At 44.1% G+C, this 27,725-nt stretch overlaps 5 protein-coding genes across 7 annotated transcripts; 3 read left to right on the forward strand and 2 right to left on the reverse strand.

The window, feature by feature from the left end:
- The first annotated feature begins 1,606 nt into the window (after positions 1-1,606).
- LOC131886374 (galactosylceramide sulfotransferase-like) lies at positions 1,607-6,791 on the forward strand. The gene is made up of 6 exons (XM_059234678.1): positions 1,607-1,908; positions 1,987-2,196; positions 3,034-3,421; positions 3,746-3,975; positions 4,063-6,158; positions 6,462-6,791. Exons 1-5 carry the CDS (start codon positions 1,682-1,684, stop codon positions 4,205-4,207), a joined length of 1,200 nt encoding a protein of 399 aa, XP_059090661.1. The 5' UTR covers positions 1,607-1,681; the 3' UTR covers positions 4,208-6,158; positions 6,462-6,791.
- Positions 6,792-7,238: 447 nt separating this feature from the next.
- LOC131886375 (ovoinhibitor-like) lies at positions 7,239-10,430 on the reverse strand. 2 transcript variants are annotated; one of them, XM_059234680.1, is made up of 5 exons: positions 10,064-10,430; positions 9,540-9,992; positions 9,079-9,261; positions 8,551-8,739; positions 7,239-8,454 (listed from the first exon to the last, which is right to left on the reverse strand). In XM_059234680.1, exons 2-5 carry the CDS (start codon positions 9,696-9,698, stop codon positions 8,266-8,268), a joined length of 720 nt encoding a protein of 239 aa, XP_059090663.1. In that variant the 5' UTR covers positions 9,699-9,992; positions 10,064-10,430; the 3' UTR covers positions 7,239-8,265. The 2 variants fall into 2 exon arrangements, with proteins under 2 accessions (XP_059090663.1, XP_059090662.1); XM_059234679.1 differs by having other exon boundaries at positions 9,540-10,430.
- A 7,538-nt stretch (positions 10,431-17,968) lies between these two features.
- LOC131887379 (heat shock 70 kDa protein 4-like) lies at positions 17,969-24,280 on the forward strand. The gene is made up of 2 exons (XM_059235970.1): positions 17,969-18,180; positions 21,525-24,280. Exon 2 carries the CDS (start codon positions 21,525-21,527, stop codon positions 24,045-24,047), a length of 2,523 nt encoding a protein of 840 aa, XP_059091953.1. The 5' UTR covers positions 17,969-18,180; the 3' UTR covers positions 24,048-24,280.
- Positions 18,200-21,283, forward strand: LOC131887380 (chymotrypsin B-like). 2 transcript variants are annotated; one of them, XM_059235971.1, is made up of 2 exons: positions 18,200-18,528; positions 19,566-21,283. In XM_059235971.1, the coding sequence occupies exon 2, from the start codon at positions 19,810-19,812 to the stop codon at positions 21,094-21,096; it is 1,287 nt and encodes a 428-aa protein (XP_059091954.1). In that variant the 5' UTR covers positions 18,200-18,528; positions 19,566-19,809; the 3' UTR covers positions 21,097-21,283. The 2 variants fall into 2 exon arrangements, with proteins under 2 accessions (XP_059091954.1, XP_059091955.1); XM_059235972.1 differs by having other exon boundaries at positions 19,706-21,283.
- Positions 24,281-24,803: 523 nt separating the features above from the next.
- On the reverse strand, positions 24,804-25,930 carry LOC131887381 (probable thiopurine S-methyltransferase). Its single transcript, XM_059235973.1, has 4 exons — positions 25,672-25,930; positions 25,420-25,594; positions 25,039-25,318; positions 24,804-24,965 (listed from the first exon to the last, which is right to left on the reverse strand). The coding sequence occupies exons 1-4, from the start codon at positions 25,785-25,787 to the stop codon at positions 24,823-24,825; spliced, it is 714 nt and encodes a 237-aa protein (XP_059091956.1). The 5' UTR covers positions 25,788-25,930; the 3' UTR covers positions 24,804-24,822.
- Between the last annotated feature and the right edge of the window lie 1,795 nt (positions 25,931-27,725).

A 27,725-nucleotide genomic window follows, 5' to 3' on the forward strand; every position in this document is an offset into this window, starting at 1 on the left:
TATTTAAACGAGCCAGTTAATCCGGCCAATTCTAATTTTTTGGTGAATAAGATATTCTGCGAAAATAGAGTTCAATGACAATAATAGATATATCGTTTTGGACTAATGGGGATTGAATTCCCTGTGGTCACGCGGATATGGTACAAAAAATAAGCCAAAAATTATTTTTGATGGGTTTTGACACTTCAATTGGGACAAAAGGAACGTCGCCACAATTTTTTGGAAGATCACTTAATCTTTTGGGGAGCATTTATCCTAAGAAAAATTTGTTCATCTAGGATGGCTGTTCACAGACTTCCTTGCCGCTTCTGGGAATGGCATCCCCAGCACTTTAAGACGGAAAAAGGTATTGATTTTACATAATATGATATTCGATCCACCAACGAATTAGTGTTGGCGGATTTGGCTATCCCTTAAATATAAGGGTGATCGGGAATTTTATTCAAAAACTTGCCCAAGTCTGACTTAAATCCTGTTACCGGATCCACGCGTACATACGCCCTACGAATATTTGAAGGCAGCAAATTAAACAATGAAGGAGCCCGAAAAAGAAGAAAGTTGGACTTCATTGTCATAACTAGCCTGGATTCTTGAGGACTTGAAGGTGCTCTCAAAATGCACATTAAGCCTCTACGGTCACTAGAATTGACCCTAAATCCTGGGTTGGGACAAAGCTCATGGATGCTTTTGAAAATGTACAGTATGAGATGCCTTTCGTACCTTCTTACGAGAGCTTATGAGAGCTCTCTCATTCCTATGATGTTCTTTGTGAAATATCTTTGGACTTGTTCGACCTTTTGCAAACCTGCTGAACTCATTGGAGCCCAAATGGGTGAAGCATATTCAAGATGTGACTGGAAAATCGACTTGTACAGAGTTAGCATCGTGATGCTATCTCTGGATTTAAACGTGCGATATATCCAATCACACATTTGAAAAGCCTTATTACCCACCTTCAACTGGGTATGCTCATCGTACTTTCCTTTATTTGAGATTTGTTATGAAGTGCCACATTTTTTCTTACTTACATACGTATAAACTTTTTTAGACGGAAGAGCTGTTTAAGACTATTTTTGTTTCTTTTGAGTCTCCAATTTTGTTGTTTAGTTTTTGAAGCCTTGAAAAAGTATTTTGTGTGTAATAACGTGACTTGCACTTCGTTTTTTTACAATGTCTTTGGTATTTAAAAGTACGCCAATGACTTCCCGAGAATATATGCTGACATCTTTTTGGTTGATGTCATGTAATCTTTACCCCGAAAGATTGAAAATGTGCAAAGAAAATCGCTAAATATGAAATATGTAAAACATGCCATTGCAATATGCCCCCATCTCTTCTTGTAATGTAATAAGAGAGCATTTGAATGATTGGAATTTCTTATGGCTCATAATATTGATACGCATACTAATGCCTACCCCTATAGTAGATTAAAGGTCTCGAAGAATGAGATCCAATGGAGAAGAAGCATGTACGTACATTTATTTGCCTTTGGTGCGATATCCATGAAAAATGTAATGCTAATTTTTCTGATCATTTTTTGCAATATGGATGTCATCTAGAGTTGGAAATGTTCACATTTGTCCTGGTTTTTGCCAGATGTGACGTCGTTCACTCTTCAACCAATCAGTCTATTCGGTCGAATCAACTCGATCGCAAACGCAAATGATAGGATTTGAGAGTCATGCGTTGCCATCGGATTCTATCCGGCGTGTTTCGTTTGTCCCGATGGTTCTCGATCCAACTTGGGCCCAGTTCCCTGTGCGTGGTCATCTTGATGTCAATGTTGTTTCCTTTGCAATTCCTCTGGTTACGCGAATGGCTCCCCAACAACCTCGATTTTAGAGCCGGACTTTTTTCCAAACCTCGACCCCGAGTGGCCTTCTTGAAGACCCACAAAACCGGTTCATCGTAAGGAACTGGCCCTGGTCACAATTGCGTGGTCATTGTGCCAATAACTGTCTGCCGGTGTTTCCTTCTTGTTTCCAGTGCCCTAACCAATCTGCTGATTCGTTATGGGATTCGCGAGAAGATGAACTTTGTGATACCCCCGCTCTCCGATGGGGACGGGATCTATCAATCCGGACGGCCTTTCCGAGTTCAAGATCTCCAGCTGTCTCCTTGGCACAATCTCTATGTGAAGGAACAAAAGTACGACATTTTCGCCATGCACGCCATATGGAACTACTCAGCATTCAGGTAAGGTATACCTACCTACCTAAACTGGTGAATTGGTTTCTGACTAGAGATCAAGGAGAGGTGAAGTGGATGAATGAATGAACAAAATGGATTTCATTAAGGCTAGACCAATACGATAGAAAAGGCAGAGTTTGTCTTTTTATTCCACAAAAGAAAGTAGATCATTGTTCCGCTGAGGCACAGGGATAGTTGAAATACATTTGTTAGGGTTGGCTTGGCTGACTGTTGAAAATATATTGGGCATCATTTTCAGGCACAACTTGAAAAAGTGAAAAAAATGAAATTTGGAAGATTGTTAGTCACTCACTCAACCTCGTAATCCAACACAAAAAAAGTTTGTCGAAAATGGCTTTGAATGAAGTATAGTATGTAAGAATGTAACACAAAGGCTGACATATTTTGTCCAATGAGCATTAAGTATTATGAATGGCAATCTGGACATCGCATGTGTCGTTTATTTCTCTCGGTGACGACTAGCGACTTTGGAACCTCATTTTCATGTCAAGTAGCAAATAGTCATATGTTTTTGTGTACACGTTCTGTGATTCACACCCATGTCACCTGTTCATCTCGTTCCGCTTACATCGGTAGATTTTTTCCCTGTTATTCCATGCTTTTTGATTGTCCCATGTTCTTTGAATGTTATCAGAAACCGTGTTTTTCGACCATGTTTTGTGCACGTGTCTGAAAACAAACGGAGATTTATACAATTACCTGACTCCATCTCACAGAGCTCGATACCTGAAGGTGCCCAGGTGGTTTCCAAATCAGACTTGGTTCACGGGACCAGATTCAAAATACACGTTGCACGTTGACACTTACGTACATACCTTGCAGAGACCTCATGGGACCAGATTGCTTTTTCCTAACGTCCTTACGAAAACCTTGGGAGCAATTTGAGAGCAGGTTCCACGAGTATCCATTTCATACGGACAACATCTCCGAGTTTTTGGCCCAATTCATCGACGACGTTCCCCATCCGGATGTTGGCCATCTGGAAAAGGCGCCATGGAACCAACAGGCTTATGATCTGGGGATGCCTTATCCGGATTCGTTAACACCCGATCTAATTCAAGAGCATATCAAGGAACTGGACAAGCAATTCGACCTGGTCATGATCCAGAATTGGATGAATCACTCTTTAGTGTTGCTCGCGGATCGCCTTGGGATTGACTTGAGCCAAGCAACTTTGTCCCCCATTAGGAAACGAAGGGACTCGAAAAGGGTAAGAGAGTCTCACGTTTCTAAATGTTGATATAAGTAATCAAGAAAAGAGGCTAAGATGTTCTTGAAGCCAATGAAAATAAATCCCAACCTTGTAACTTGCTTCAAGACAAAAAATAACTTTCATTGAAGTGGAACAAGGCCTATCGCTTTCGCCCAGGGACCAATAACTTCGATTGGCCTTCATTAAGACTTCTATATTTAAGATTTGACTGGAAATGTCCGATTAATTGGCCATAACAGTGGCCGGTTAGAGCTTACTTTTTAAGTCAATTTTTTTTGGTCAGGTGAGGGCCAATCATTGTGGTCTCCATTATGCTTTCAGATAATACTTTCGCAAAGAGAGCTCGACTTTTTGTCCACTGTTCAGGTGGCCGATAACTTGCTCTACAATCATTTCACAAACCGTTTGAACCTGGAAATTAAGGCTTTTGGCTTCATGAAGATGGAAGAGAGCGTGAAATATTTGGAGCATCTCACAAATCGTCTCATGGAGACATGCACAAAAAAGTCCTGGCCGTTGATAAAGAAGAAAGTGTCGCTGACCGAAAATAGGTACAACAAAAACATGTATCTTTTTGCGAACGTGTCAAGTCGTCAAATTACGACGTGATATCATATTCATTTCTTGTTCTTCTTCAGACCAGTGGTGTTTGACTGTCCGAAATATTGGTACGTGAGCTACAAATTCTACCCAATCATGTTTGAAAATCTAATGGATAAGTGGAAAGTCATCGAAGGAAGCATGGTCAATGCCTCATCCGATCAGAGAATCAAGGTCGAATAAAACCATGCCCAATCCTCACGGAGCTTTGTAAGGACTTTGTGAATACAAGCCATTCAAGTGAAATTGCTTCTTGTTAGATAGATCAATTATTTCTTATCTGAGAACTTCATCTCATGTTCTATGGAAGCTGAGACCTTTCCATGCGTTCAGATGTCACGACTTCTTTGTCGCTTTAGTCTTAGGACCAACATAGAAAGCAGATCTCGATTAACACATATTCGAGTATAACTTGGCTAAGTATAGCATATACTGTCAATATCAGTGGCCATACTCAGAGTCTCGTGTTGTCTCCGAGGATCTCGCCAGCCTTAGTTCAATGTGCAGGTAAGGACGCAAGGCTGACGTTGGTCACAAGCCTCCATTTGACACTTGCTATGAATGTGAGACGTGACAGGCATCGAGTCTTTTTTTTCGTATTCATGCATTTACCCAGTACACACAAGTACGTACAGTATCTAGTATCTAGTAGTAGTAGTACCACTCCTCCATTTTCCCATCCTCATCATCACACTTGTGCTTGTTGTTCATTCCTAATCGAGGAATCAAAGACTCGTTCCCGTTCTCACACACAACAGAAACAGTTGGAACAAATGGCACAACTTTTGCGTTTCAGTCAGAAAACATGGACCTCGTACAAATCATTGTGATCGTATCAGGATTTTTCATTTCTTCCGTATTTTGTGAGATCTGTGACCACCATCAAAAAGGCGATTTTGTCGGGTGTATCGCCATATCGTTAACCAAGTCCAACTCCACGGAGAGTCAGAATGTGATCGAGTTCCAAAGCAACGAAAGTCTTTCCCGTCCAAGTGATTGTTTCCAAACTTGTGATCTGATCCACCCGGATTCCACCGTCGCCCTTTTGAATTGGAACCCAGAACGCGGTCTGGATTGCCTGTGTGGATCAACTGGATTGATTGACCCGGATAAGGTCGGACCCAGAGTGTTTTGCAATCAAAAGTGCGACCAAGTGTCCTGTGGAGGCCACCATCGGTTCCAAACCGGTCAATCCGAGAGCTACTTTTCGGCGTTCTGTCTAAAAACCGACCTCATGGATGCTATTAAACGCCCGCCCCGCAACCGATCTGAAGCCTTGTCGAGGAGCAGCACAACAATGGATATCAATGGGACCCACGGCACTTCTTCCCATACGAGTGAAGAAGCGGTCATGGAAAGTTTACAAGACATTTGGCTGTCCATTAACAAAACCAACGTGCTCTCTATTGTGATGATTGGCCTGTTGGTTTTGGTGGTCATTCTGGTTTTGATCGTGTTAGTTTGGTTGTACAATTTCATGGAGTTCTTGGATATCCAGGGCCAAGGTTCGGCCTTCTACCGCACCTCGGGATCCACCCGCCGGCCCCCCTTGAGTGAAGAGGGCAAGGATCAGGTTTATGGGGCAACCAACCGGGCCTTTGATCCCGCCCCTCATTCCGAGGGCCCGTTTGGCCTGGAAGGGCCGGAAGAAAGGCAGGATTCGGGGGGCAAGGCAGCGTTCTACGAAGATAGCGGCAGTCAACAAAGTATAGAGACTGAACCGGCTGACGAGGTCCACGGCAATGGGAAGTAATGCAGCTAGTGTGTACGAGTGTGTTCGTATGTATTGTATGATTATGGTATGTTCAAGTACATACAATGTGTGAAAACAATCTTGTCGTGTTATCTTCAATAAAGTTTCAATGCGCGTGTCGTCATGACCTAGTAACCAAAGTACGAATGCACATACCCTACAAGACTTTGTGGTGGTGGTGGGGATGATGAAGGCTCCCATTTTGGTTTGTTTCATATTGGGTCTTTTGTTCTTGTCCGTTCGGAGTGAATGGTGTCTTGAGGACCAGGTTTGCGTGGAGCTCAATGAACACGTGATCAGTTTCATCACTTCCTCGGATCCCGCTGAATGTCTGCAACTCTGTCGAACACACCAATCTGAAAAGTGCGACTTTTGGACGTGGTGAGTGCTATTCTCGTATGTGCAATAATCCATGGATTTCTAGACGCTGGATGTCGGACGACCGACCACTCGGTTGGCTAAACAGTGCAATAAACCGGTTTGTGATCAATTCCCAGGAGACCATCTATTGTACTGTTTTACCAGCCGAGTGGTCGGTCGTCCGACATCCAGTGTCTAGAAATCTATGAATAATCCGAGTTGTTGTTATTGAAGCTCAGGGTGAATGCGAGAGTTCGGCTCTATGATGAAGCTTCTACTGAGATGTTTTCAAGTCTATTATTGTTGCTTTTCTTCGTATTCTAGGCATGAAACCCTAAGCTTGTGCTCTTTGCTCCGAGAATGCCTCGATGTTGTTCCTTGTCCAGGCTTAGAGGAGTGCTTTTCTGGATCAGCATTTTGCCAATTCCGGAATACTACTGTGCTATGAGAGACCATTAGCCAGTGATGTGACTTGTTTCTTTTTGTAATGCATTTTGATGCTAATTAACTTGGGGCTGTGGATAGGCTAAAGATGACCCCATATCCCTTCCTCACCCCTTCCTTTGAATATCTGTATCCATCAGTTTTTTTATTCATTTAGTCCAAGGTAGAATATTTATAAATACAAATCCATGTTCCTTTCTGATTGCCACATCCCTTCTGTTAGATCCAAAAATTTCATTTGAGTTTGCTTTTGAAGTTACGTGTCCATTTTTGACTAGAATATGATTTTTGCTCCAGATGAAACCTTTACATTCAGGATCGGATCAGAGGATTCGTGTGCCAAAGAACGCTTGCTTTACCGTATGTTAGCAGGAACAAGCAGTGTAAATGATTTTTATATCTTTAAAGTGTCAATCAAGGACAATTTCATAAGTTTGCGAGGTCTTTGAAATTGAGTGGTGTAATCATAAAGTTCTTGAACTTGCAGTTAGTTACCTGTAAAAGGCCAATATTCTCTGTTAATCATCGATGACTAAAATATTCCTATATTCAAAATGATCTATGAACTCATAAATCATGATATGAAGCAAGGTTGTCAAACAAAAATCAGAATTTAAATGACACCCCCTAAGCTTGTCATAAATGATTCACCATACGTGAGATTAGAACAACTGATAACTTTTGTTTATTCCAAAAATCAGAACACAATGAGCACACAAAAGCAATATTTTCAGGGGAGAACATTCCCTAAATCCCTAAGAACATGAAGGGGTTTGTGTTTAAAAGCAAGCTGATTATCTTTGGGGAACATGGATTTGACAAACTTGACAATCTAAATGTCAAGTTGATACAAAAAAAAAGAGAAACTATTTCATCAAAGGTACTAATATTTAAAATATTCCAAGCTGAGCTCTTAAACGATGGTACAGGAACAATTTTATATCAAATCAAGTCCTTTTGCTATGACTTTTTTCAAACTTAAATGCAATCCTACCGTTCCTAAAACGGTTTTCTGAAACTTATTTATTGTAGGGGATAAGAAAAGATGAAAGGGCGGCAACCATGTCAGTTTTGGTCCATGAACTTTTTATTTGAATAAAGCTTGGTATGAAATAAACAGGACAAGTTGGCACTAACATTCAAGATTTGTAGAAGGACTGGCGAGAACCGAAAATATTTGGAAAATGAAATTAATAGTGACTGATTGATCAAGTGGACAGTGCATAGGGATAGAAACAAAAGAACTATTTTTTGATTTTGCACAAATAATCATGGCTAGTTAGAAATTCAAAAGTTGGAGTGCATGCAGTTTCATCATTAATTTTAGTTTAGCCAGTATTATTGCCGGGGTATATGAAAAAGCGTTTGAAATCCAAATAATAAGTGATTAATGAAAGCCACGAAGCAAACAATCCTGCATTTGCTTACGTAGTACATTTGAGTCAAATACTCAAATACTCGAAATTCTGATATCTTATATAAGCGGGAAAATTATTCCGGTCTGAGATTCACAAAGTGGAAACCATTCAAGGGCGTCTATATATCTATCTATCTGTAGGTGCGTCATATTTTAATAAGGGATTCGACATTTGCACGATCGTACTATCTAATTAATTCGGGATATCACAGAAACGTCCATGGGACGAGTACCAGGTAGTGTTTGAAGTATTTTCGTTCCTGCTCATTAGCATTTCAGGGCTGCCCAAAGAAGGAACTTGGAGGCCAGGATCAGAAGTATGGAATTCGATAACTTTTCCCCTTGGTTGTAATAAGCACTCGAGCGCCCCAGGGTATTACCGTCCAACGGAGTGTAACCCTGGGTTTGACCATTGTCGTCCAAGTTGCAAGGGCATTTACCATAACAAAGGACTCGCTGGAATAATAGAGGAAAAAAAGGACCAATTTTGAATGATTCATCTCAATCCAAAGCTACGCTATGTAGTACGTAGTGTGACAGTATGGGACATACCACATTAGGATTGCACTCGGCTAAGCACTCATTTCCGTAGGCATAACCGTCGGATCCACATACGGGTTGATATATCTTGGAGCAACGACATGCTGAGTCATTATTGGGGTTGATGATCCTATCTCCCGTATTATAGTAGTCATTTTGGCCTCCGTTGCCACAGGGACAGGCCTGCTTGCATTTAACAATCTGCAAATGGAACAAACGACAGTCAAGACGAGTGGGTGAAAATTGTGGCCGTCAGAGGGCGCGCACAATCGGATCAGGGAGAACCGAAAAGCAGTGCTTGCACGATTCTTGGCGCTCGAAGGCCTCATTCCACGCCTTCGAGGTCGTGTACTTCTTTTGTTAAGGCATAGTGACACTACTACTACTACTACTACATCCTATCAGCTATTAGAATCAAAACCGAGCATCAATAGCGGAGTGTAACACAAACCACGTACAGTCAATCTGATTGCAAAATAAGCGTGTGTTTGCATAAGTTTTGATTATACTTAGAAATTTCCTGTTTCAAGCCTTACTTACCACTCCGGGCTGACAGTCCGCATGGCATTGGTTATTGTATGTTTGTCCATTGGTTCCGCACACGGGCGAGTAGATCTTGGGACACACACAAGCTGAGGGAGCCGTTTGCGAAGGGGGCACAAACTCAAATCGATCCTCGTAATTCCGCCCTCGGCAAGGGCACTCGTTTTCGCAAGCAATGTCCTGTGGAAACGAAACGAAGATGATAAAAGAGGCTAGCTATACTCTATAATGTAGGTCCGATCGGTGCTTAGCTTCGACCATTCTTTCCCATATGGGCCCTAGTGAATCCGCCAAGAATAGAAATCAAGCTTCTACACATGCATCTGGATAACTGGCCTCACATCACACAGGAAAGTACAATTAGGGTGAAGAAGTGTACTGTTGTTTGAATGAAGTGCAGCAGACCCTTTTAGCTGACCGACTGACCGACCCTATCAGTTAGTCTCGAGTGTCCTTACCACATAGCTGCATTCAGCCAAGCAACGATTGGCATAAGTGTGTCCATCCACGCCACACACGGGCACATGGATCTTGGAACAAGGACAGAGTTGGTCGCCTTGAGTCTGCACCATTGTGATGGCAGACAGATAAACGGCCAGGCCTTTGAGGATAAACATGATAGGTCTCGGAAGCAAGTGGATGGGGAAGGGGTGGGGATCTCTCACAATTTTGTTCCTTCACTCTTCTCAATGGAATCAGATTCTGAACTGAGCTCAGATCAGATTAGACGAAAGCTCTGAGCGGGTCGGAAGAAAACATTCAGAACGTTTTCGGCAAGAAGGGACCTTTTTAAGCGCGTCTGGTGGAATGCGTTGTCGTCGGAGGTCGATGGGTACTGGTGGATGGAAACAAGCCAAGACTCAGGAGGATGGGTTTCTGCGTCAACGTTTTGTGTGATCGTGCGAGTGTGCCTGTATGTGTGTGTATGTGCGTATGTCCGTGACTTGGCATGTACCACTCATTCACTCACTCACTCACTTACCCGCCGAGGAAGGTTCTAGGTAGGCGGATACCATCGAGTACAGACTGTGGTGTCTACATTCAGCGGATGAGTCCTTCGACTTTTTTTATGCGCTACCTACTAAATACAGGTGGGTGTTGTTTTCCTCCAGAAAGGCATCGGCACGGAAACGAAACGGGAAAACCTGTCACGAGGGATTTCCCGCGATTCACAGATTTGTGAAACTCCCCACGAATATACTAGGATCAAAACACACACACACACTCATGCCCAAACACAAAGAGATCTCATTTCCTTGTGTTAGATTGTGACTACATGTAGGTATACAAATACAGTCGATGCTCGTTGGGGAATATAACCCGACTGGTGGAGGACAATCAGACCAGTCATTTAGATGGAATCCTGCATAGAGTTACAATTCGAGAATGGACGAACTCCTGGCGCTCTCTCTAAACAGAGATGAGGTTTCAAATGACAGGTCCGTGCACACTTGCTAATTTCCGAGTTTCTCCGATTACAGAGCTCGGTTCATAAGAGTGATCCCACGATCGAACTATGATGATAACATGGACAGCACAAAAAGGACAAAGACAATGTGATTTTTTGTGCGAAATTAGACACAACCATTCGACTGGTTCATGTACTGTAGGTACTTGTGTTGGTTTACCTGAGTAAGATAACCAACACACTTGCAGTACGTATATGGTACATACGACACTATAGTGTAATGTGGGAAACAACTGGTCTAGGATGAACCCAAGAGCTGGAAAAAAACCTGTTTGAGAAATCCCATCTTCCAAACTGGAATGGCGAACAAAACTCGAAATGTCAGCACAATAATACCAGTGAAGCGATGATTCGCAGAAAAGGACGGAAATCGCGAAATGAATGCTTGACATGCATGATATTTTGGGAGCGGTTGGTTGGTTGGTTGGTTGACGTGATGAAATTGTACTGTAGGAGGCAATGACAGAAAGACAAATCATTTTTAATAAGGTTAAGGTGGGTATCAGAATCAAAATTGCAATACGTAGTTTGCTTTTTGAAAAGATATGCATTGCAGTTGTCCATAGTTCTAAAAAATGTCCAAATTCGTTTGATACGCAAATGTCTTTTAGAACTCTTCATTCAGTGGACGTCACATTCTTGTGGGATTTTTGAAGACAAACGTATGCGAGCTCAGCATGAAAAATGTGACCTCCTGACCAAGTTAGCTTGAGCTGTGAAGCCCGAATGGAAATAAAAATGTTATCCTCTCAAACTCAGGCTTGGTCGAGATTTGCGCAATAAGTAGTATATTCCTATTTAAACCTCTCAATGAAGTTGCGTGAGATTGGGTAGTACATTCGCCGATCTGTGTTCATAACTTGAACTTGAAGAGTACGTTTTAGATGTTGGTTGATCCAGAAGCATCTTCTAAGTCGGACAGGAACAGCTTTCTGATCAAAATTCCTGACCTACCCTACATTCAAAGCCTAGCTGGAGCAAAATTAATTCGTTGTTGGATCAGATATTATTTCAATATTAAGCTAGAAAGAATGACAAGGTGTTCTTGTTCAGCTACTGAGGATTCCATTCCCAGTAGCCTGGTAAATAAGTCCGGCAAAACGTATGGGCCTCGGTTCTACTGTTTGAGCTAAATACTAAACAAACAAAACAAAATTCCAATAAATGACAATTTTGATTTTGTAAGCTAAACTCAGTCCCCAAAAGTGATTAGTTCAATCTCTTGAAAAAATGAGCCTTCCTCGAGCTGAGGGTTACAATTTCAAACCCTACGATAATTTAAACTCTTTCATTACTTTTTGCGGATTTACCAATTGCTATTATTTTAACTAGTATTGACAGAAATATACTCCGTTTATTACTTTGCCATCACATGGAGTAGCTCATACTTTGGAGGCGACAATGTCTTCCTATTTTACATTTCCATTTGCAGGGCAAACATCTTGCGAGGAAAACTTAACAAAAGAGTGGAAAAGTGAAGTGCTAAGCTATTAAGCGAAGTTGTTAAACTAACTATTTCCATGCTGTGCCAGAAGTTAAGATTCGATTGTACAAATCGGATTATTGTAAAGAAGGGTGACTTTCTCAAACATAGGGAACAGGTCTTTTCTGATTCACCCAAGTATCAAAATGCAACAGCTTTCGAACAATCATACCAAGCTGCAATTTTGAAGCCCAATGTCGTCCAACTAGTCAGCCCAAAAAAAGTTATTTCATTGTTACTCACCTTCACTCGGAGTATTTTCTTATCCCAAGGTTGTCTATCTTACGCCATGGTGCATGGCCTGGAGAGGCCTCCTTTAAAAAATATAAAGATTAACATCAATTTTTTGACAGACTTCAAAAGTTAGAATTCTTGCCCACGGCGAGTTGTGGGATACATCTTGTAGCTTTTTGGCATTGGTTTTGATGATCCCATCAACGTTTTACGAGCGTTTTATTTGGATTCCGCCAGCAGGATACCTAATGGGCTCAGCAATTTCATTTTCTATTTATAATGTCTATGTTTTGTAATGAAACTTTCAATACTTGACTTATTTATAGACAACATGTAGCAATTAAAAATCGATTAATATGGCAAAGGATGATCAGCTATCACCCTAATTTTAGTTGAGTGCAAAAAATCATTACGCGTACTTTATTTCAAGCATAAACTTTTCTTTCAAAGTTTACATGGAGCCAATTCATCATAAGTTGTAAGATTGTAAGATGATCGATCCGTCTGAGGATGAATGTACCACAATCTAGCTCGTTAAAGGTTTGGTTTGGTTTGGTGTTCTCCAACAATGTACGGAATCTACCGTAGAGTATCTCTCAAAGGTTTGAAAATACTCTACACCTTATTTTATGTTTGAAAACGTATTCACGGTCTGTGCCGAAATCCAGGCACTTACAGGATGTTCAATGAGGAGAGAGGCACTTCTCAAAGTCTGACGAGTAAAACGAATCCTGAAGGTCTAGCGGTGATCAAGTAAATAAAAAGTCAACATGTTTCCAGTTTCACATGTTACGAGACTTTATATTATGACATTTTGGCGTAGCCTCTTAGGGCACACGAATCCAATCCCTCCTGCGCCATCTCTTGGCCCTAAACGACAGTATGACACCGAGATGCCTGGATGCCGTTGACAGATTAGAAAAGCGTTTTGCTTGGTTAGGTTAAACTAAATTTAGCGAATGAATAACATTATCTTTTCAGTTGAAAGGCATCGATGAATCTCAGTGTCCAGTTTTCGATTTACACCTCCACATTCGGGTCGGGAATGTGTATCTAAGCGCCTAGAGCTTTAAATCTATGCTTTACATATGCTTTTGGGCCAAAGGGGGATTACTCGCCGGAGTTGACCATAGAGGGATCTTTGTTTGTTTGTTTGTTTGTTTGCTATGGAGTCAGATGGCAACTCTCTTCCTTAGCCTGTTACATGAAGATGGATGTCCCAGCTCTATCCACAGAGTTAGCAGAGCTGTCTTTTGTGGGCAGCCTACGCCAAATTTTCCAAGGATGCTTTTCCAGTTGACCCGGTACAAAGTGTTCATATGATACAAGAACTGATTCTGGTCGAATTTGGCTCAAATTCCAAACCTTGAGCGCTCAGAAGGATGTTGTGCCTAAACAACTTGAAAGTCAGGGCATACCAGGATTGGCAAATTAGACATCATTGCTTCATAGTTTCATGTACAGCCCTTCAGGGTTGTAATTGCTTAGGTCTCGTGAATATGAAGTACCAAACCAGATTACATGTTAACAAACTTTTGATGCACATGCAATGCAAACTAGAATTTGTGTAACAACAACAGAATTTGTATTTATGCAAATGTGGATAAAGTAAAGGGTACAGAAGATGCAAAATGTTCATGTCCATGAGGAGCGCCTGTGGCCATCCGTAAGCTGATAAGTGAGTTCAAGTTCAAAATCCTTGGCTAATACCATAATCAAAGGCTTCTTTGACAAGTTTATATCACCTTGCAGGCAGAAAAAGGGTTTAGTTGTTCGTGACCATTTCCTAACAAATTTTGTTTTTCACATCAAGACATTAATTACACTTTTAACATTGAAGAAAGCCACTTGTATGGGTTACTAAATCCGTAAGCCTTATCTAAAATAAATTGATTACTTCACCATGAAGTTAGTTCAGTTTGACTGAATTGACTTTCAATTTATATTTGGATAAATTTTTGACAAGCATTGCCGATCAACCGTTCATTAAATGGCTATCACAGTTTGCCAATTAAAGACCCTGAAAACAGAAACGAAAAGTAGGTTGAACGCCCGAGTCACACTCAGACTGTATGATGTCCCCTAACCAAGCTCCCCACTTAACGTCATAAACGAGGGACAAGAATTCATTGACAGCCACTTCCGTCCACCTAACAGAAAATGGCCAAAAAAAACCTTCAACATAGATTTTTGCCGTTGATGAGATGAGAAAACATTAATAGCCATTTTTGACCACGTGACATAAAACGGTGGCAGAAAAGGGCCGAAATTCACAGCCGATTTTTGTCATCGGTGTGACAATTGAAAATGGTCGGTAACTAGTGCTTTGAGCGATAAACATCCACCCTTTGCATTATTTCCAGAGTTCTGCTTGATGAGGATAAATTTCATTTAAACATGTGTGGTAGAGAATGATTTTGTGGAGTTTGAGTTTAGATGGCGTTGAAGAGAAACAATGGTAAAGCTCAAAGTGTTGCGTAAGTTTGTATACAACGCCATCTACGAAAATGATGATTTTGCCGGTGACATCATCCAGGCCAGAGGCTTGAGCGATTTGCCGGTACAGCCTAGACCAGAAGTTGTTTGGCTATATGGGCGAGAAACGCGAGAACCGCGAGACCCGATCACCTTTGCATCATACAGCTGATGAAATCCATGGGGCCACAAGAAACAGTTCTAGCGGTTCTGGCACATTCGCTTCACGTGTGTCAGGCCCCCAGAGTCATGGAACTTTGAGCCCTAGACAATACTGCGACACATCTGACGTTAGTTTGTTGGCTTTGTGTATTCTGTCTCATTGCTGTGAAATTTATTTCACCCTAATGGCATGGCATGATTCTTTCCATCTTCAAATGATGAGCAATCGAACGTCACGCTGGGTTCTAGAATTTTCTGGTACTTGTTTCCATTGGACCTCACATGGCTTCTGTGGGCTTATCCTCAAATCAGCGTGACCAAAAGAAAAAGAGTTTGCATTTTTAGGGACCAGACTCGGCCCTGAAAGATTAACGGCGGTGAAAACGACCCATAGAAATCGAATATACAAGGTTGTAAGCGAAGTGATAAGTCATGCACAAAGTAGGATGCACATGTTGATATTGGTCAATATGTTTGAGTTTTAATCTACGAAATAGGTTGATATAAATTATTTGATATTTAGAATAAATTGGCCTGCTCCACAACTGGAAGAAAAATGCTTGTTTCGTGCGTGTTTTTACTTTTTAATTGGTCATAATGTTAAACTTTTTCCAATCAGAGGAGCTACTCGACAGAACAGTGCCTACAGGCACGAATGAAAAATCCTCTTTAGTCACCCTAGACATCCAAGCATGATCGGTTCGGGTCCCAGCTCATTTTGCTGTCAAGTAGACGGGCCCGACGGGTATCCCTCGACATCTGTGCCTCCCCCTCTAAAGGAGATCGGGCTTGGACGAAAAGAGTGGCGGCGGCATCTGATCAAGCACACTCTAGGGAACATGCTAGGCCAAATATCGAAGGAAGAAGCATGATGAGTAGTGCTGTTCAAAGATGCAATTGAAATGGGCAAATACTTTTTATTCTTATTTTGCTGCTTGGCTAATAATACAACTTGAAATGGAAAAGAGAAACAAAAGATGTGATCCCAGGGAACAGGTGCTAAAAAAGTTATTCCTTTCTCAAAAACATGTGCAGTAATTCGTGAACCACCCTTTTAGAAATGTTGAAATGGTTGACCCCTAAAAACGTGTTCACATTCAGGCATCTAAAGTGGCTAACCTTACTACCAAATTCGAACTGTTGGGATACACTGGCTACAATCAAAGATTGGCACTTGCTCATTATCAGACTTGTGTTTTAATTTGCAATTACATTTTCATGCAATCGTTATTAATTAGATTAAGAATCAGAGTAATTGTATTTGATTACATCATATTTAGAAACCATTCAATTCGTGCTTGTTGTTGATGCTTTTCCATTCAATCTTGGTCATCAATTTATTGCTTTGCTTGAACTTTTCTCCCTGGACTGCAATGATCATCTGGCAGATGATCAGGGCAAGTAAAAACATTGCACTAACGATGACCAAATATTTAAATTATATTTAATGGAAAGGCTCCAATATTTTACAAATATTTATTACTGAAATGCATAATCATCTAAGTAGGACTAGGTTGTTAGTTTCCTCAGGGTGGGATTGATTTGACTTAAGAAGAAGCTAGTGATTTAACGCCCAGCTTGCTAAATAGATTTTGCACCAATCAATCCAATCAGTTCAGCTCTTCCTCTTGTTTTGGGGGTCACTTGTTGTAGTTTTCAGGAATTCTCCTATGTTCTTAAACAAATATTTTTTTCTTTGTTCAATAATGGTTTGAACTCGACAGGCACATTCTGAAATTTCTAAATAAACTGAGAAACTCTAAAGGCTAAAATCTATGTTGTTGCCTAATCTGCAGCGGGTTTCCTTGTAAGACCAGCCAGAGTATTATGAAACACCTTTTGCCTAACCTTCTTCCTATTCTGTTCCATGGTCATCTTTTTGATGAACCAACCATATCTCTGCTAGAGTCAATGATGTTCTGATTTAGATACCATAGCACTTTAGAGCTGGACCAAAAATATTCTAATTCACGTGTTTGGCTCCTTAAATCGCCAAAATGTGAAAAAAATTGCCAAATACTACCCACAGGATTGAAAATGTCTAAATATTTGCTTTTTGAGAAAATGGCCAAAATATTGGAAAGAAATGTTTGATTGAAATTAAATGTTTTTACCTGCTCTACTGATGATGTTGCCAAACCTTCAATTACAATCTGAAAGTAATTGTGATCAATTAAATCAAAAACTAAGTAAGGGTGATTAATTTGTTTGCAGTCCAATAGCGGCTTGCCCCTTATTATTTTTTTCCTTTTTTAAATTAGCTATATTTTATTAAAACACCAAAGGGTGTATTGGAGGGGTGAGAGCAATAAACAATAACAATAAACAATTACATCTGAAATGAATATATTTGACATTGTAATTGACACAGGTCTGCTCATTATGAACCTTGGAGATTACTTGAGCCAATGCCAACCATGAACAATAAATGCCCTCAAAAGCAGGAAATACAGATATTTCTACCACTTTTGACTTTCCTTCAACCAAACAATGAGCCCGAGAATGAAAAAACCGAACAACCCTAAAGAAAAACTAATACTATCACTTAAAGGTGAGCACTCACTTGCTCTTAAAGCCCACTTTTAAATGTCAGGTTGAAGTTTCAAACAAAAATCTTAGGCTACCAATGTCACCTCCAATATGAGCTTTCAACTTAAACAAGTCAGCCCATTGAAATTTTGGCATGATGGGATGGCAGTCGAGGATAAAGGGAAACCATGCATTGAATAGTTTTGGACAGCTCTAACCATGACGAAGGCAGGAAGGCGAACACCGGCCGGCGGACAAAAGCCTGACAAGCAGGAAAAACGGCGAATGCCGCGCCAGGCTGGCTTACCGCCAGCCTGGGCCAGAGCCTGATCCAGGCAAGATGCGCTTCCGATCCAGCCGAGCCGGGCTGAGTTCTCGGGTCGGACGGGTCGGACGGGTCGGACCGATGGGCTGTGGGAACTGGTCCGTTCCAGTTCATGTCCATTCCCAGGTCTCAAGTCGCCTCATCTCTTGTCCCGCAGGCCCGAATTTCGCGTGTCCGGCGCCCGCCCCCAACCCTAGCTGGCCCGACTGATCGAGCGACCGTCCCGCTAGCTGTCCGGTGTGGTTGAGCGTGTGGAGTGTGGAGAAACTTCCAGTGGGTTCCATTGGTTCTATCCTCGCCCCCAGCCCATCCTCCGGAGTTCCCCGGATCCACGGACCCGCTGCGCCACCCGCCTATTACTACGAGCCGTCCCAGCCGTCCCAGCCGTTCGAGTCCAGCCCCTGCCTTGAGTTAGTGCCCAAGGTAAGTCCAGTCATCGAGTTTCCGGCCGCCGAATCCCCGTATTTGAGCGGGTCATTTGAGGTTGAACCGCGGAAGAAGCCACATTGGCCGTCGAGCAGGCATCGCTGGACCCCTAACTCATTGACTCGCTACGTTCCAACGTTCCAACGTTCATAGCATTAATTGAGTGAGCCCGAGTTCCATCATCCGGACCCATCCTGAGCTATTCATCCTGATCTGGCCATCTTGGGTGGTTCCTTCCATCCCACGTGTTACGGGTGGGATTGCTGATTGGGAGTGTCTGACCCGACTGACCCGACTGACCCTGACAGGGCTGACAGGGCTGACAGGGGACGCCTCACTTTCAAGGTAAGCTCGTCTGACGCCCGCCCCGGCTTAACGGCACCGGCCAGCCTCAGCCCGGGTTGGGGCCTGGACCTCCAGCCCCAAATGGCGGTGGTTGACATGACAAGCTGTCAGTCAGTCAGCCGGGCGGTTCTCTGGGGCTGGTGGGTCATTGGTCCATCTGACCCCATGATCCGGTGCTGGAGGCCCAACTGGATGCTCCTCTTGATGAAGGAAGCTCGATGCCTTGAAATAATGGCGGAGGGACACACTTTCTCGGTCCAATGGCGCCGGCCATCTCCGCCCACGCTGTCGGCCCATAGTTCTCGTGAACGGGTCATCTTTTTCCAAAGACGCACCCCATACGACCCCAAGATCGGGTGGAATGCATGATCTTGGCCCAATTTGAGCCCCAACCTTTCCGAAGGGAACTCGAAAGACATGGTCAAACTTATGTAGTAGACCACCCATCAAATGGCCATTTTCGGCCGGTTCGGGGTCAGCCCCATAAGCCTTTGACCACATAGATATTGAAATGACCTACCTTTAACTGAAGAGATCTACGTTTCTGTTTTCGTGACTTCAATTCGAACAGTGGCTCATAGTTGCCATGATCGAGATTGGCTCCCGATTGGGCGGGAAGGTCGTTTGCCGTTCATATCTCTATTAGTCCGTGGTGAGGCTACTTTACTACCCTCGCTAAAAAGCAGGGCCTTCAATTCACAACTAAATTAGTTTCTATGGGAAAAAGAATATCTCAGAGGACATTTGTTATGGCCTCATTTTGATCCCCAAGCCATCCTCAACCGCCTCCTTTGAGTAATCCATAGCTAGGGTTGTCCCGAAACTAGTTCATATCAACCATCGTCACTTCCCTTGGCTTGTATATTGGCCGGCATTTGATAGCCATGAAGGATGTGATTCACTTCGAAAAGGCTCACCAGTCGGGTTATCATGAGTAGGCGACTAAAGAGGTCTGTTGAATACAGTATTGCGCGTGAGTCATTTTTCGTAGTGCCAGACCAGTTAAGGGCCATTTTGAGGCCCGGTCGTGCTTCCAGGTATGATACGTTCACTCCTCACGAAATCGCTACCACTTCCAATGTAACTTGCCATCGACTTAGATCAGTCATCAAGTTGTTTTGAGCATGGTAACAGCCCTTGGTTACGCCAACGTCTCGGTTATTGAAAACCCAACTAGGTTCAACGAAGCGTGGAATTTCCCCGAGTGACGACGGAAAATACTAGCATTTTCGTCGGTGGTGGAACTCGTAGAAAGTTTGGCAATTGAATTAAAGCACCACCATGGTTTGGATGTGGATTTTTGGATCTCTGATCTTCTCAGGCCTGCCACTGGCTCTAGCTTTGCCCCAAGGGATCGTTTTTCCCCGTGATGAAGAACCCCATTCTTCCAATGGACCCCGATTCGGGGCAGGCAGCGAATGCTTGCCCATCAACGAATGTCCGACGCTCATGGAGATACTGGCCTCTAATTTCCAAGGTATCCGAGAATTCGAATCGTGTGGATTTCGGGAGAGTGACGATGTTCCATTGTACCACTGTCCAATCGCCAATGAAGACCCGCTGACGCATTGCCTTTGTCGATCGGCCGAGCGATGCCAACCCATCAAAGAATTGTTTGAGCAGCGCAATTTCACAGCACTCAAGGCCCTAAAGCGATGCGGATGGACCGAGGATGAAATGCCCCTCTATTGTTGTCCCAAGGATCTCCGTCGCGTTCTGTCCCCCAATGACGAAGAGAGCTCGATCCGCGTTTTGACGATCGATGCATTCAAAGAGGACGTCGATCCGACTTTCGAGAACGTGTGCGGCTTTTCCGATGGAACGAGGATTGTGGGCGGTTCCGATGTAGCCAATCATGCCTACCCTTGGGCGGCGGCCTTAACCTACATCAATCCTGAGACCAATACGCGCTTGTATCTTTGTGGTGGGACCCTCATCCAGGCGAATTTCGTCGTGACTGCGGCACATTGCATCAGTACCAAGAACGGACACAGTTTAGCCCAAGTTCGCGTGGGTCATTCCGTGCTGAGTGATCCGAGCGGCGTGGACATCAAGATCAAGGCCATTCATATTCACCCTGACTTTGAGGTGGACCCAATCTTGACGGCCGATATTGCTCTCTTGGAACTGGAAGAGAACGTCACCGTAAGCGGAAACATTCGTCCCATTTGCCTGTCGTCTAGCTTCAACTCGAGCGTGATTCTGGAGGCAGAAGTGTCCGGATGGGGTTTAATTGACCGCACCAACACCAGTGACCGAATGCAATTCCTGGTAGTCGACATTGAGAACTCCGAGGTGTGTGAGCAGGAATATCAAGCCAAGCTGCCCTGGTTCACGTTGGAGGACTCGCAGATTTGTGCTCGAGGTGAGCTCGGATCTGATAGTTGCAAGGGGGATTCGGGTGGTCCCTTGATGTACATCGACGAAAATTCGGCTTACCACCTAATCGGCATTACTTCCTTCGGCACCACGAAATGCGACAGTAGTGTGCCGGGCATTTATACCAAAGTGACTGAATTCATGGATTGGATCCAGGACGTGACTGGTTTGGCGGATGTTGGATCGTAATCGATATTGAGGATGATCGGAACATGATTTGTGTGATTGATCAGGTTTTCGATCTCGTAGAACCTGTTAGAACCTGTTTCCTTTTGACTCCATTCTAATCACTCGTTGAGTAAGAGTGGCAATCCGTGATATGATAATTCAAAGTGAATGAGTAATAAATACGTCCAATCTTTTTTTTTTCTGCGAATCGTAATGGTCTCTGGCTACCTTCATGTTTGTGTATGATGAAATGAGAACACAGACGAGAACCGAAATGCGTCGAGGGCCAACTGCAAAAAGAATCGAGGACCTCCACTCTATGAATAAATAGTATATTGATAGCTTCCAAGAGTTGTAGTCAGATGTTCGTAACAGTGGAAAAGAGAGGAATGTTTAGTAACTCGTCTCGTCGTCTCTCAATTCATTCAAACTTGTTCAATCCTTTTCAGATGTCGGTGGTGGGAATCGACTTTGGCTATGACAACTGCTACATCTCAGTGGCCCGAGCAGGAGGCATCGAGACCATCGCCAATGACTACAGCATGCGAGACACGCCCTCCATGGTGGGCTTCACGGACCGCCAACGCACGATGGGCGTGGGCGCCAAGAACCAGCTTCTCACCAACCTGAAGCGGACCTTCTTCGGGTTCAAGGCACTTCTCGGGCGTTCATTCGAGGATCCGTTGGTCCAGACCGAACGCGCTCGTTTGCCATTCCCCATCTCCATGGCCAAAGACGGAGGCATTCTCGTCCACGTGGACTACCTCAGCCAAGAGCAGGCCTTCACCCCGCAACAGCTCACCGCCATGCTTTTCACCAAAATCAAGGACACCGCGGATCAAGCGCTGCAAACCAAGGTCAAGGACGTGGTCATCAGTGTGCCCATCTTCTACACGGACCGAGAACGGCGCTCGCTCTTGGATGCGGCCACGATCGCGGGGCTCAATGTGCTGAAACTCATGAATGACACGACGGCGACTGCCTTAGCCTATGGCATTTATAAACAAGATCTTCCCGCCCCGGAGGAGAAGCCGCGAAATGTCATTTTCGTGGACTCCGGGCATCGCGGCATTCAGGTGGCTGCGGGCTCGTTCCACAAGGGGAAGCTAGTCATTCAGGCGTGTGCGTTTGATCGGAATTGCGGGGGTCAAGCCTTCAACGAGGCGTTGGCCAAGTTTTTCGCCGAGGAGTTCCGCACCAAGTACAAGATCGACGCATTATCCAACAAGAAGGCGCTTCTCAAGCTCACGGCCGAAGGCGAGAAGCTCAAGAAGCAAATGTCGGCCAACACGAACAAGCTTCCATTGAACATTGAGTGCTTCATGGAGGACAAGGACGTGTCGGCCAGTGTGGACCGAGCCAAGTTCGAGGAGCTCATCAGTCCCCAGCTGAAACGCATCGAGGAAGTCATGAGGGAGTGCTTGGCCGCCATCAAGTGGAAGACGGAGGACATTTACAGTGTTGAGATCGTGGGTGGCTCCACTCGCATCCCGGCCATCAAGAACCTCATCGAGGACATCTTCGGCAAGGCCCCCAACACCACCCTGAACGCCGACGAGGCCGTTTCTCGAGGTTGTGCCCTTCAGTGTGCTATCTTGTCGCCCACTTTCAAAGTGCGAGAGTTCTCCGTGACCGACCTTCAGCCCTACCCCATCAAGCTGAAGTGGCAGTCGGAGGGCGACTCGGGCGACATGGAGGTGTTCCCCAAGTTTCATGCCGTCCCTTACTCCAAGATGCTCACTTTCTACCGACGCGACAACTTCGTGGTGGAGGGTGAATATGACGGATCCGCTCCATTGCCCGATCAACACATAGGCAAGTTCGAGATCGGCGAAGTCAAGCCCTTGCCCGATGGCAGCAATCAGAAGGTCAAAGTGAAGGTCCGAGTCAACCTGCACGGGATTTTCGTCGTGTCCACTGCCTCGTATTCCGAGAAGCACGAAATTGAAGAGGAGGTCCCCATGGAGGTGGAGACTCCCAAGGAAGGCGCCAATAGTGATGCTGCCAACACCGCCGGTGACAAAGGGGACAAGGGGGACAAGGGGCAAGAGAAGAAGACCGAGGGCCAAGAGAGCGGTGAGCGCGGTGAGCCCATGGAGGAGACCAGTAAGGAGGACTCGGCCGCCAAGTCCAAGGAACCAGTCAAGATGGAGAAGCGCAAGAAGACCGTCACCAAGACCATCGAGCTTCCCATCACTCCCATTGTGGCCGGAGCCCTGTCCAGAGACAAACTCGAGCTCGCCACCGATCTTGAGAAGACCTTCGTGGCCCAAGATACCCAAGAGGGCGAGCGGTTAAACGCCAAAAACACCGTCGAAGAGTACATCTACGACATCCGGTCCAAGATTCATGATGAGCTGGCCGACTTCATTGCCGAGGAGGATCGTGCGCAATTCGTCAACGACCTCGAGGCCGCCGAGAACTGGCTCTACGAGGATGGCGAAGATTGCGAAAAGACCGCCTACGTGGAAAGGCTGAAGGCCCTCCGACTCAAAGGCGAGCCCGTGAGGAAACGCAAAGAGGAGTTCGAACTGCGACCCCAAGCCATTGACCTCATGGGTCGTAGTCTGCAACAAGCTAGTAAGGTGCTTGATCTGTATAACCAGGGCGATGAGAAGTTCAGCCATATCGACCCGGCGGAAATGGACAAGGTGGTCAAACTGGTGGCCGAGAAGCGGGCGTGGCTGGACGAGAACTGCGCCACCCTGGCCAATCTGCCCAAGACGGTGAATCCCCCCATTCTGGCCGTTCAATTCCATAACGAGAGGCAAGCCTTCGAAAATGTGGCCATGCCCATCCTGAACAAGCCCAAACCCAAGGTGGAGCCACCCCCACAAGAGAAGGAGAAAACCGGCGGCTCGAAAAAGAAGAACGAAAATGGAACGAGCGCGCCCGCAGCCGAAGATCAGCAGCCAGCCGCAAGTGCCGAGCACGGCAAGAAACCCGTGGAAGATAGTATGGATGTGGACTAGATCCGCCCTCTGTGTGATAGATGGATATCGAGATCGAGTGGAGGTCAACCACCGACCGCGACCCAGTTGGCCAACCAAATTAGTCCCAACAACGAGGTCATCAGCTTGGATGGAAGATGCTACCCACTGACCATTGCAAGGGTGGGCTGATTCTGCGCTCGGATATGTCTGACCTCTATGGCTGATCCAAGTTATTCTCACTCTCCTACTTGACATATATATATATACCATTACTGCTTCGACTATTATTATTTCTATTGCTATTAGTACTGTTGCTGCTGATGCTAATGCTGCTGATGCTACTGCTGATGTTGCAGCGACTACAATTGCTTCTATAACAACCTCAGCCAGCCACCATTAGACTCTGTTCTTTTCGTTTACGACAATTTGTTCCACTACTACAGCAACAACCACAACCACTCTCTGATCCCCCTTATCGGGATCCCCTTTATCTGCTATGGATGGCATGGCAGTCTGTCCAAGAAAATTGAAATCAAATGTTGATCCCCCTCCCCCCTCCCCTCTCCCTCCTTTGAAGTGAGCTCTTGAATGTAGTAACAACGGACAAGACAGACTGACAAATCAACCAACCAACAATGACATCGGCCATCCCCACAACCACCACCATCACTACTTCTACTTCTATTTCCACTCGATCGATCTTCATTTGCTGTGTAAGTCTCGTGCGAGATCCGACTTCATGACCCGCAATCATGGATTGTTATAGTTGGACGCGAAATAATAAAAGAAGTAACCCAGGTTTTACTCGGCTCTTTTAATTCAAGTTCGTCGTCGTCGTCGTCGTCGTCCGCTTTCGGGTTAACAAAAGCATGATTCGATTCATGTGCGACACTCCGAAACGTTGCTTACCCACGGAGCTCTCGTCAAACTCGCCCAGTAGCTCGATCTCCATTAAATCTTTATAGAGACAAAAATGTACGCTCAATAGCCAAATGTCATGCCCGTTTTCAAGTCGGTTGTCGGTCAATACCTCCAAACAAATGATGAATCTCCTCTCGCCAAACTGTTCTCGGAGGTCCGTCGAATTCCCTGGGATCGTACTCGTAAGTAGACAGGAGGTACTTGAATGCGGGCGAGGCTGCTTGGAAGAGTATTTCCCGCATCTTGGCCGCATATTGGACTCGATCCTGGACTCCCACGGCCACCAGGGATCCACGGTCAAAAACCCGATCCACGGTCAAAGAGCCTATCCATTTCGGATCGAATCGGAAGAAATCGCAAACAAAGACTTGAATCCTCTCATCCAACGACTACAAAGTACACACAACAGAGAAGACCAAATATTGTGTGTGTGTGTGTATTGCTCATAATCTTAGACATAATCCCAAAACATGACGTTCTTATTGCTCACCATGTATTTAGTGCAGTTCTCGTTGACTCTTTCGATTGATAACGGGATTTGGTTCTCCTGAAAGAACTCTTCGATGGCTTTGGGGCTACATTCAATGCCCCAAACCCGATGACCTTTTTCATACAACCACCTGATATCACCGGCCTTGCCGCAAAGAGGCAAAAAGAATTGAAGGCTACGATACAAAAAAGGACATGACCACTCTTATTGGAGACTTTTTTCCATTGCTACTGGCTGCTATGGCACACAAACCATTGATCTTTATCGTTGGGGTTAAGTGTGGACATAAACTTGACCAAATAAGGATTGGGATCGGTAGAATGCCAAGGGCTCTGTCCTTGACGCCACAGGTCCATCCAGTAGTCCATAACGGTTGGAATCTTCAACAACTCAAGCTCGGATGTTTCACTCTCGATGGCTGCTTCTCTTGAGAAAACGTCTGTTTGACCTTCGATCGGACTTTTTCGATTATCTTTTGTATCGAAAATTCAGACCAGTTTTGACGTCAGACGAGTCTGAAATAAAAGGTTTGGTGAGTAATGGAGACATTCTGTCGTAAGCGAGATTGTTGTCTCGAAATGTCAAACACATGTCCCATTTAGCTTCAGTTATTTTAATGGATGAGTGTAGCGAAGAAAGTACCTAAAACATCACCTCCAATCGATATGAAAACTGATCCGATCTGAATCTGGTACACTTAAATGTTTCTCCAAATTTGACCCGTCGAATCTGTGGTTAAAAGATTGTTAAAGGGTTATCAGTTATCGCTATTGAAATCCTTTGTCCCTGAATGGGTGATTGTGATGGAGGTACGACTCAAAATTGCGACATTTTGGCATTCAATTAAGGCTAAGAATTAATATTTTGGAATCCCGCACACACATGGTTGCTTGTTCAAATGAGACTGGTCCCAGGTCGCCGCAACCACACATTTCAATTTTCAACTTAATCGAAGGACTATATCAAAAGTTTTGCCCTTTCCAAGCGAAGGCCAAAAGAAGGCATCCTGGACTGAATGAAAGAGCCCTCTTGTTAGAATCCATTCCAAGACCCACTCTTGTGCATACATGGTTAAAAATATATCATTATCATTGTTTTGCATATATGATGATGATTAGTATCAATTTCTCTTATATACATATTCAAACCCTTTGACATGACCATGAGTCGCAGGGTTACACACGTAAGTACATTTGTACTGTACAGTACAGTGAGTTTCGAGAGGGCATACACACAAGTTTTGACTCAGTCGGTCGATCAAGCTGAAAATCAAAATACGTCGTTATTGTAGCGATCTTTTGAAGAAGAAACCTGCGTTTTCTCGACTTCAAAATGTTGAATCCTCGCCCCTGTGGCTAGCATACTGCTCGTCCATATTCCAAAGCTCGTTCATCATGCTCGAGAGGGATGATGTTACTTTTGACCAATTCACGGACTTCTACAGGTAATAATACTACGTAGGTACGTACGTGACTAGTCCTCTAATGGGATTGTTGCACGAATAAAAGAGGTCAAACGAACGATTTTCGTAGCTTTTCCAAGGTTGATAACGATTCCTACCAAAAGCAGCTTAGTCGAGCTAGAGACCGAATTAGAATTTATTTATTAAAAAAAAAAAAAAAAAAAAAAAAAAAAAAGAATACTAGCCAATCAATCTATAGGAATTCATATCGCATCAGCCTCTTTTACGTAAAAACGTTCACTCATAGGACAAAAAAGATATGCCCTGATCAGTTTTCTTCCGACTTTGGGGGATGGTTGGGGATGGTACGTAGCCTCACAAAAACGATTCTTCTCGAAGAGGATGTCATTGGATGGATGCCTCTTATCATTTTTGTATGACACTGAAAACCAATTCGTTCAGAGGATACGGCGGCAATACATTATCGTACTATGCATACTTTGCACGAGGGTAGATAGAGAGAGAATCTCCATCCAGGATCGTTTTGTTCAAGAACCTTGAAATTAAAATTTCGAGATCAACCTAGTTGCAATCTTCAGGATGATTATTCCCCAGTGGCTAGAGCCGGCCTCGTCAGAACAGCCTGCCCGTGTGGTGTTAATGAAGCTGCTACAGACGTTCTTCAAGGACGGATATCACTCGTACCTATGACATCAAACATCAGTTGAATGACCAATGCTGGGCTCCTATCTAGACATTCGATATTGCGGTCAAGCAGGATTCACCATAGGTCAGATACAATACAACATTGCGTTCAGTTCGTTAGAAATCTCTTAAAAATCACGGCCCTCGCCATTTGACTTGAACGAACCAGGTTCAGAAGGGTAGGGAGGGGTGTGGATTG

The sequence above is a fragment of the Tigriopus californicus genome, chromosome 9 (genome assembly GCF_007210705.1).
Source record: "Tigriopus californicus strain San Diego chromosome 9, Tcal_SD_v2.1, whole genome shotgun sequence".
NCBI lineage: Eukaryota > Metazoa > Arthropoda > Copepoda > Harpacticoida > Harpacticidae > Tigriopus > Tigriopus californicus.

Excerpts from the sequence above, each read along its gene's own strand:
- LOC131887380 (XM_059235971.1), top strand. The coding sequence starts at position 19,810 with ATGGTTTGGATGTGGATTTTTGGATCTCTGATCTTCTCAGGCCTGCCA.
- LOC131887381 (XM_059235973.1), bottom strand. The coding sequence starts at position 25,787 with ATGGACTACTGGATGGACCTGTGGCGTCAAGGACAGAGCCCTTGGCAT. Across the intron at positions 25,595-25,671 it reads CCCAACGATAAAGATCAATG|CCTTCAATTCTTTTTGCCTC; the intron begins GTTTGTGTGCCA and ends TTTGTATCGTAG. Across the intron at positions 24,966-25,038 it reads GATTCATCATTTGTTTGGAG|ATTTAATGGAGATCGAGCTA; the intron begins GTATTGACCGAC and ends GTCTCTATAAAG.
- LOC131887379 (XM_059235970.1), top strand. The coding sequence starts at position 21,525 with ATGTCGGTGGTGGGAATCGACTTTGGCTATGACAACTGCTACATCTCA.
- LOC131886375 (XM_059234680.1), bottom strand. The coding sequence starts at position 9,698 with ATGTTTATCCTCAAAGGCCTGGCCGTTTATCTGTCTGCCATCACAATG. Across the intron at positions 8,740-9,078 it reads CGGACTGTCAGCCCGGAGTG|ATTGTTAAATGCAAGCAGGC; the intron begins GTAAGTAAGGCT and ends TTCCATTTGCAG. Across the intron at positions 8,455-8,550 it reads CCGAGTGCAATCCTAATGTG|CGAGTCCTTTGTTATGGTAA; the intron begins GTATGTCCCATA and ends CTATTATTCCAG.
- LOC131886374 (XM_059234678.1), top strand. The coding sequence starts at position 1,682 with ATGCGTTGCCATCGGATTCTATCCGGCGTGTTTCGTTTGTCCCGATGG. Across the intron at positions 1,909-1,986 it reads ACCCACAAAACCGGTTCATC|TGCCCTAACCAATCTGCTGA; the intron begins GTAAGGAACTGG and ends TCTTGTTTCCAG. Across the intron at positions 3,976-4,062 it reads GTGTCGCTGACCGAAAATAG|ACCAGTGGTGTTTGACTGTC; the intron begins GTACAACAAAAA and ends GTTCTTCTTCAG.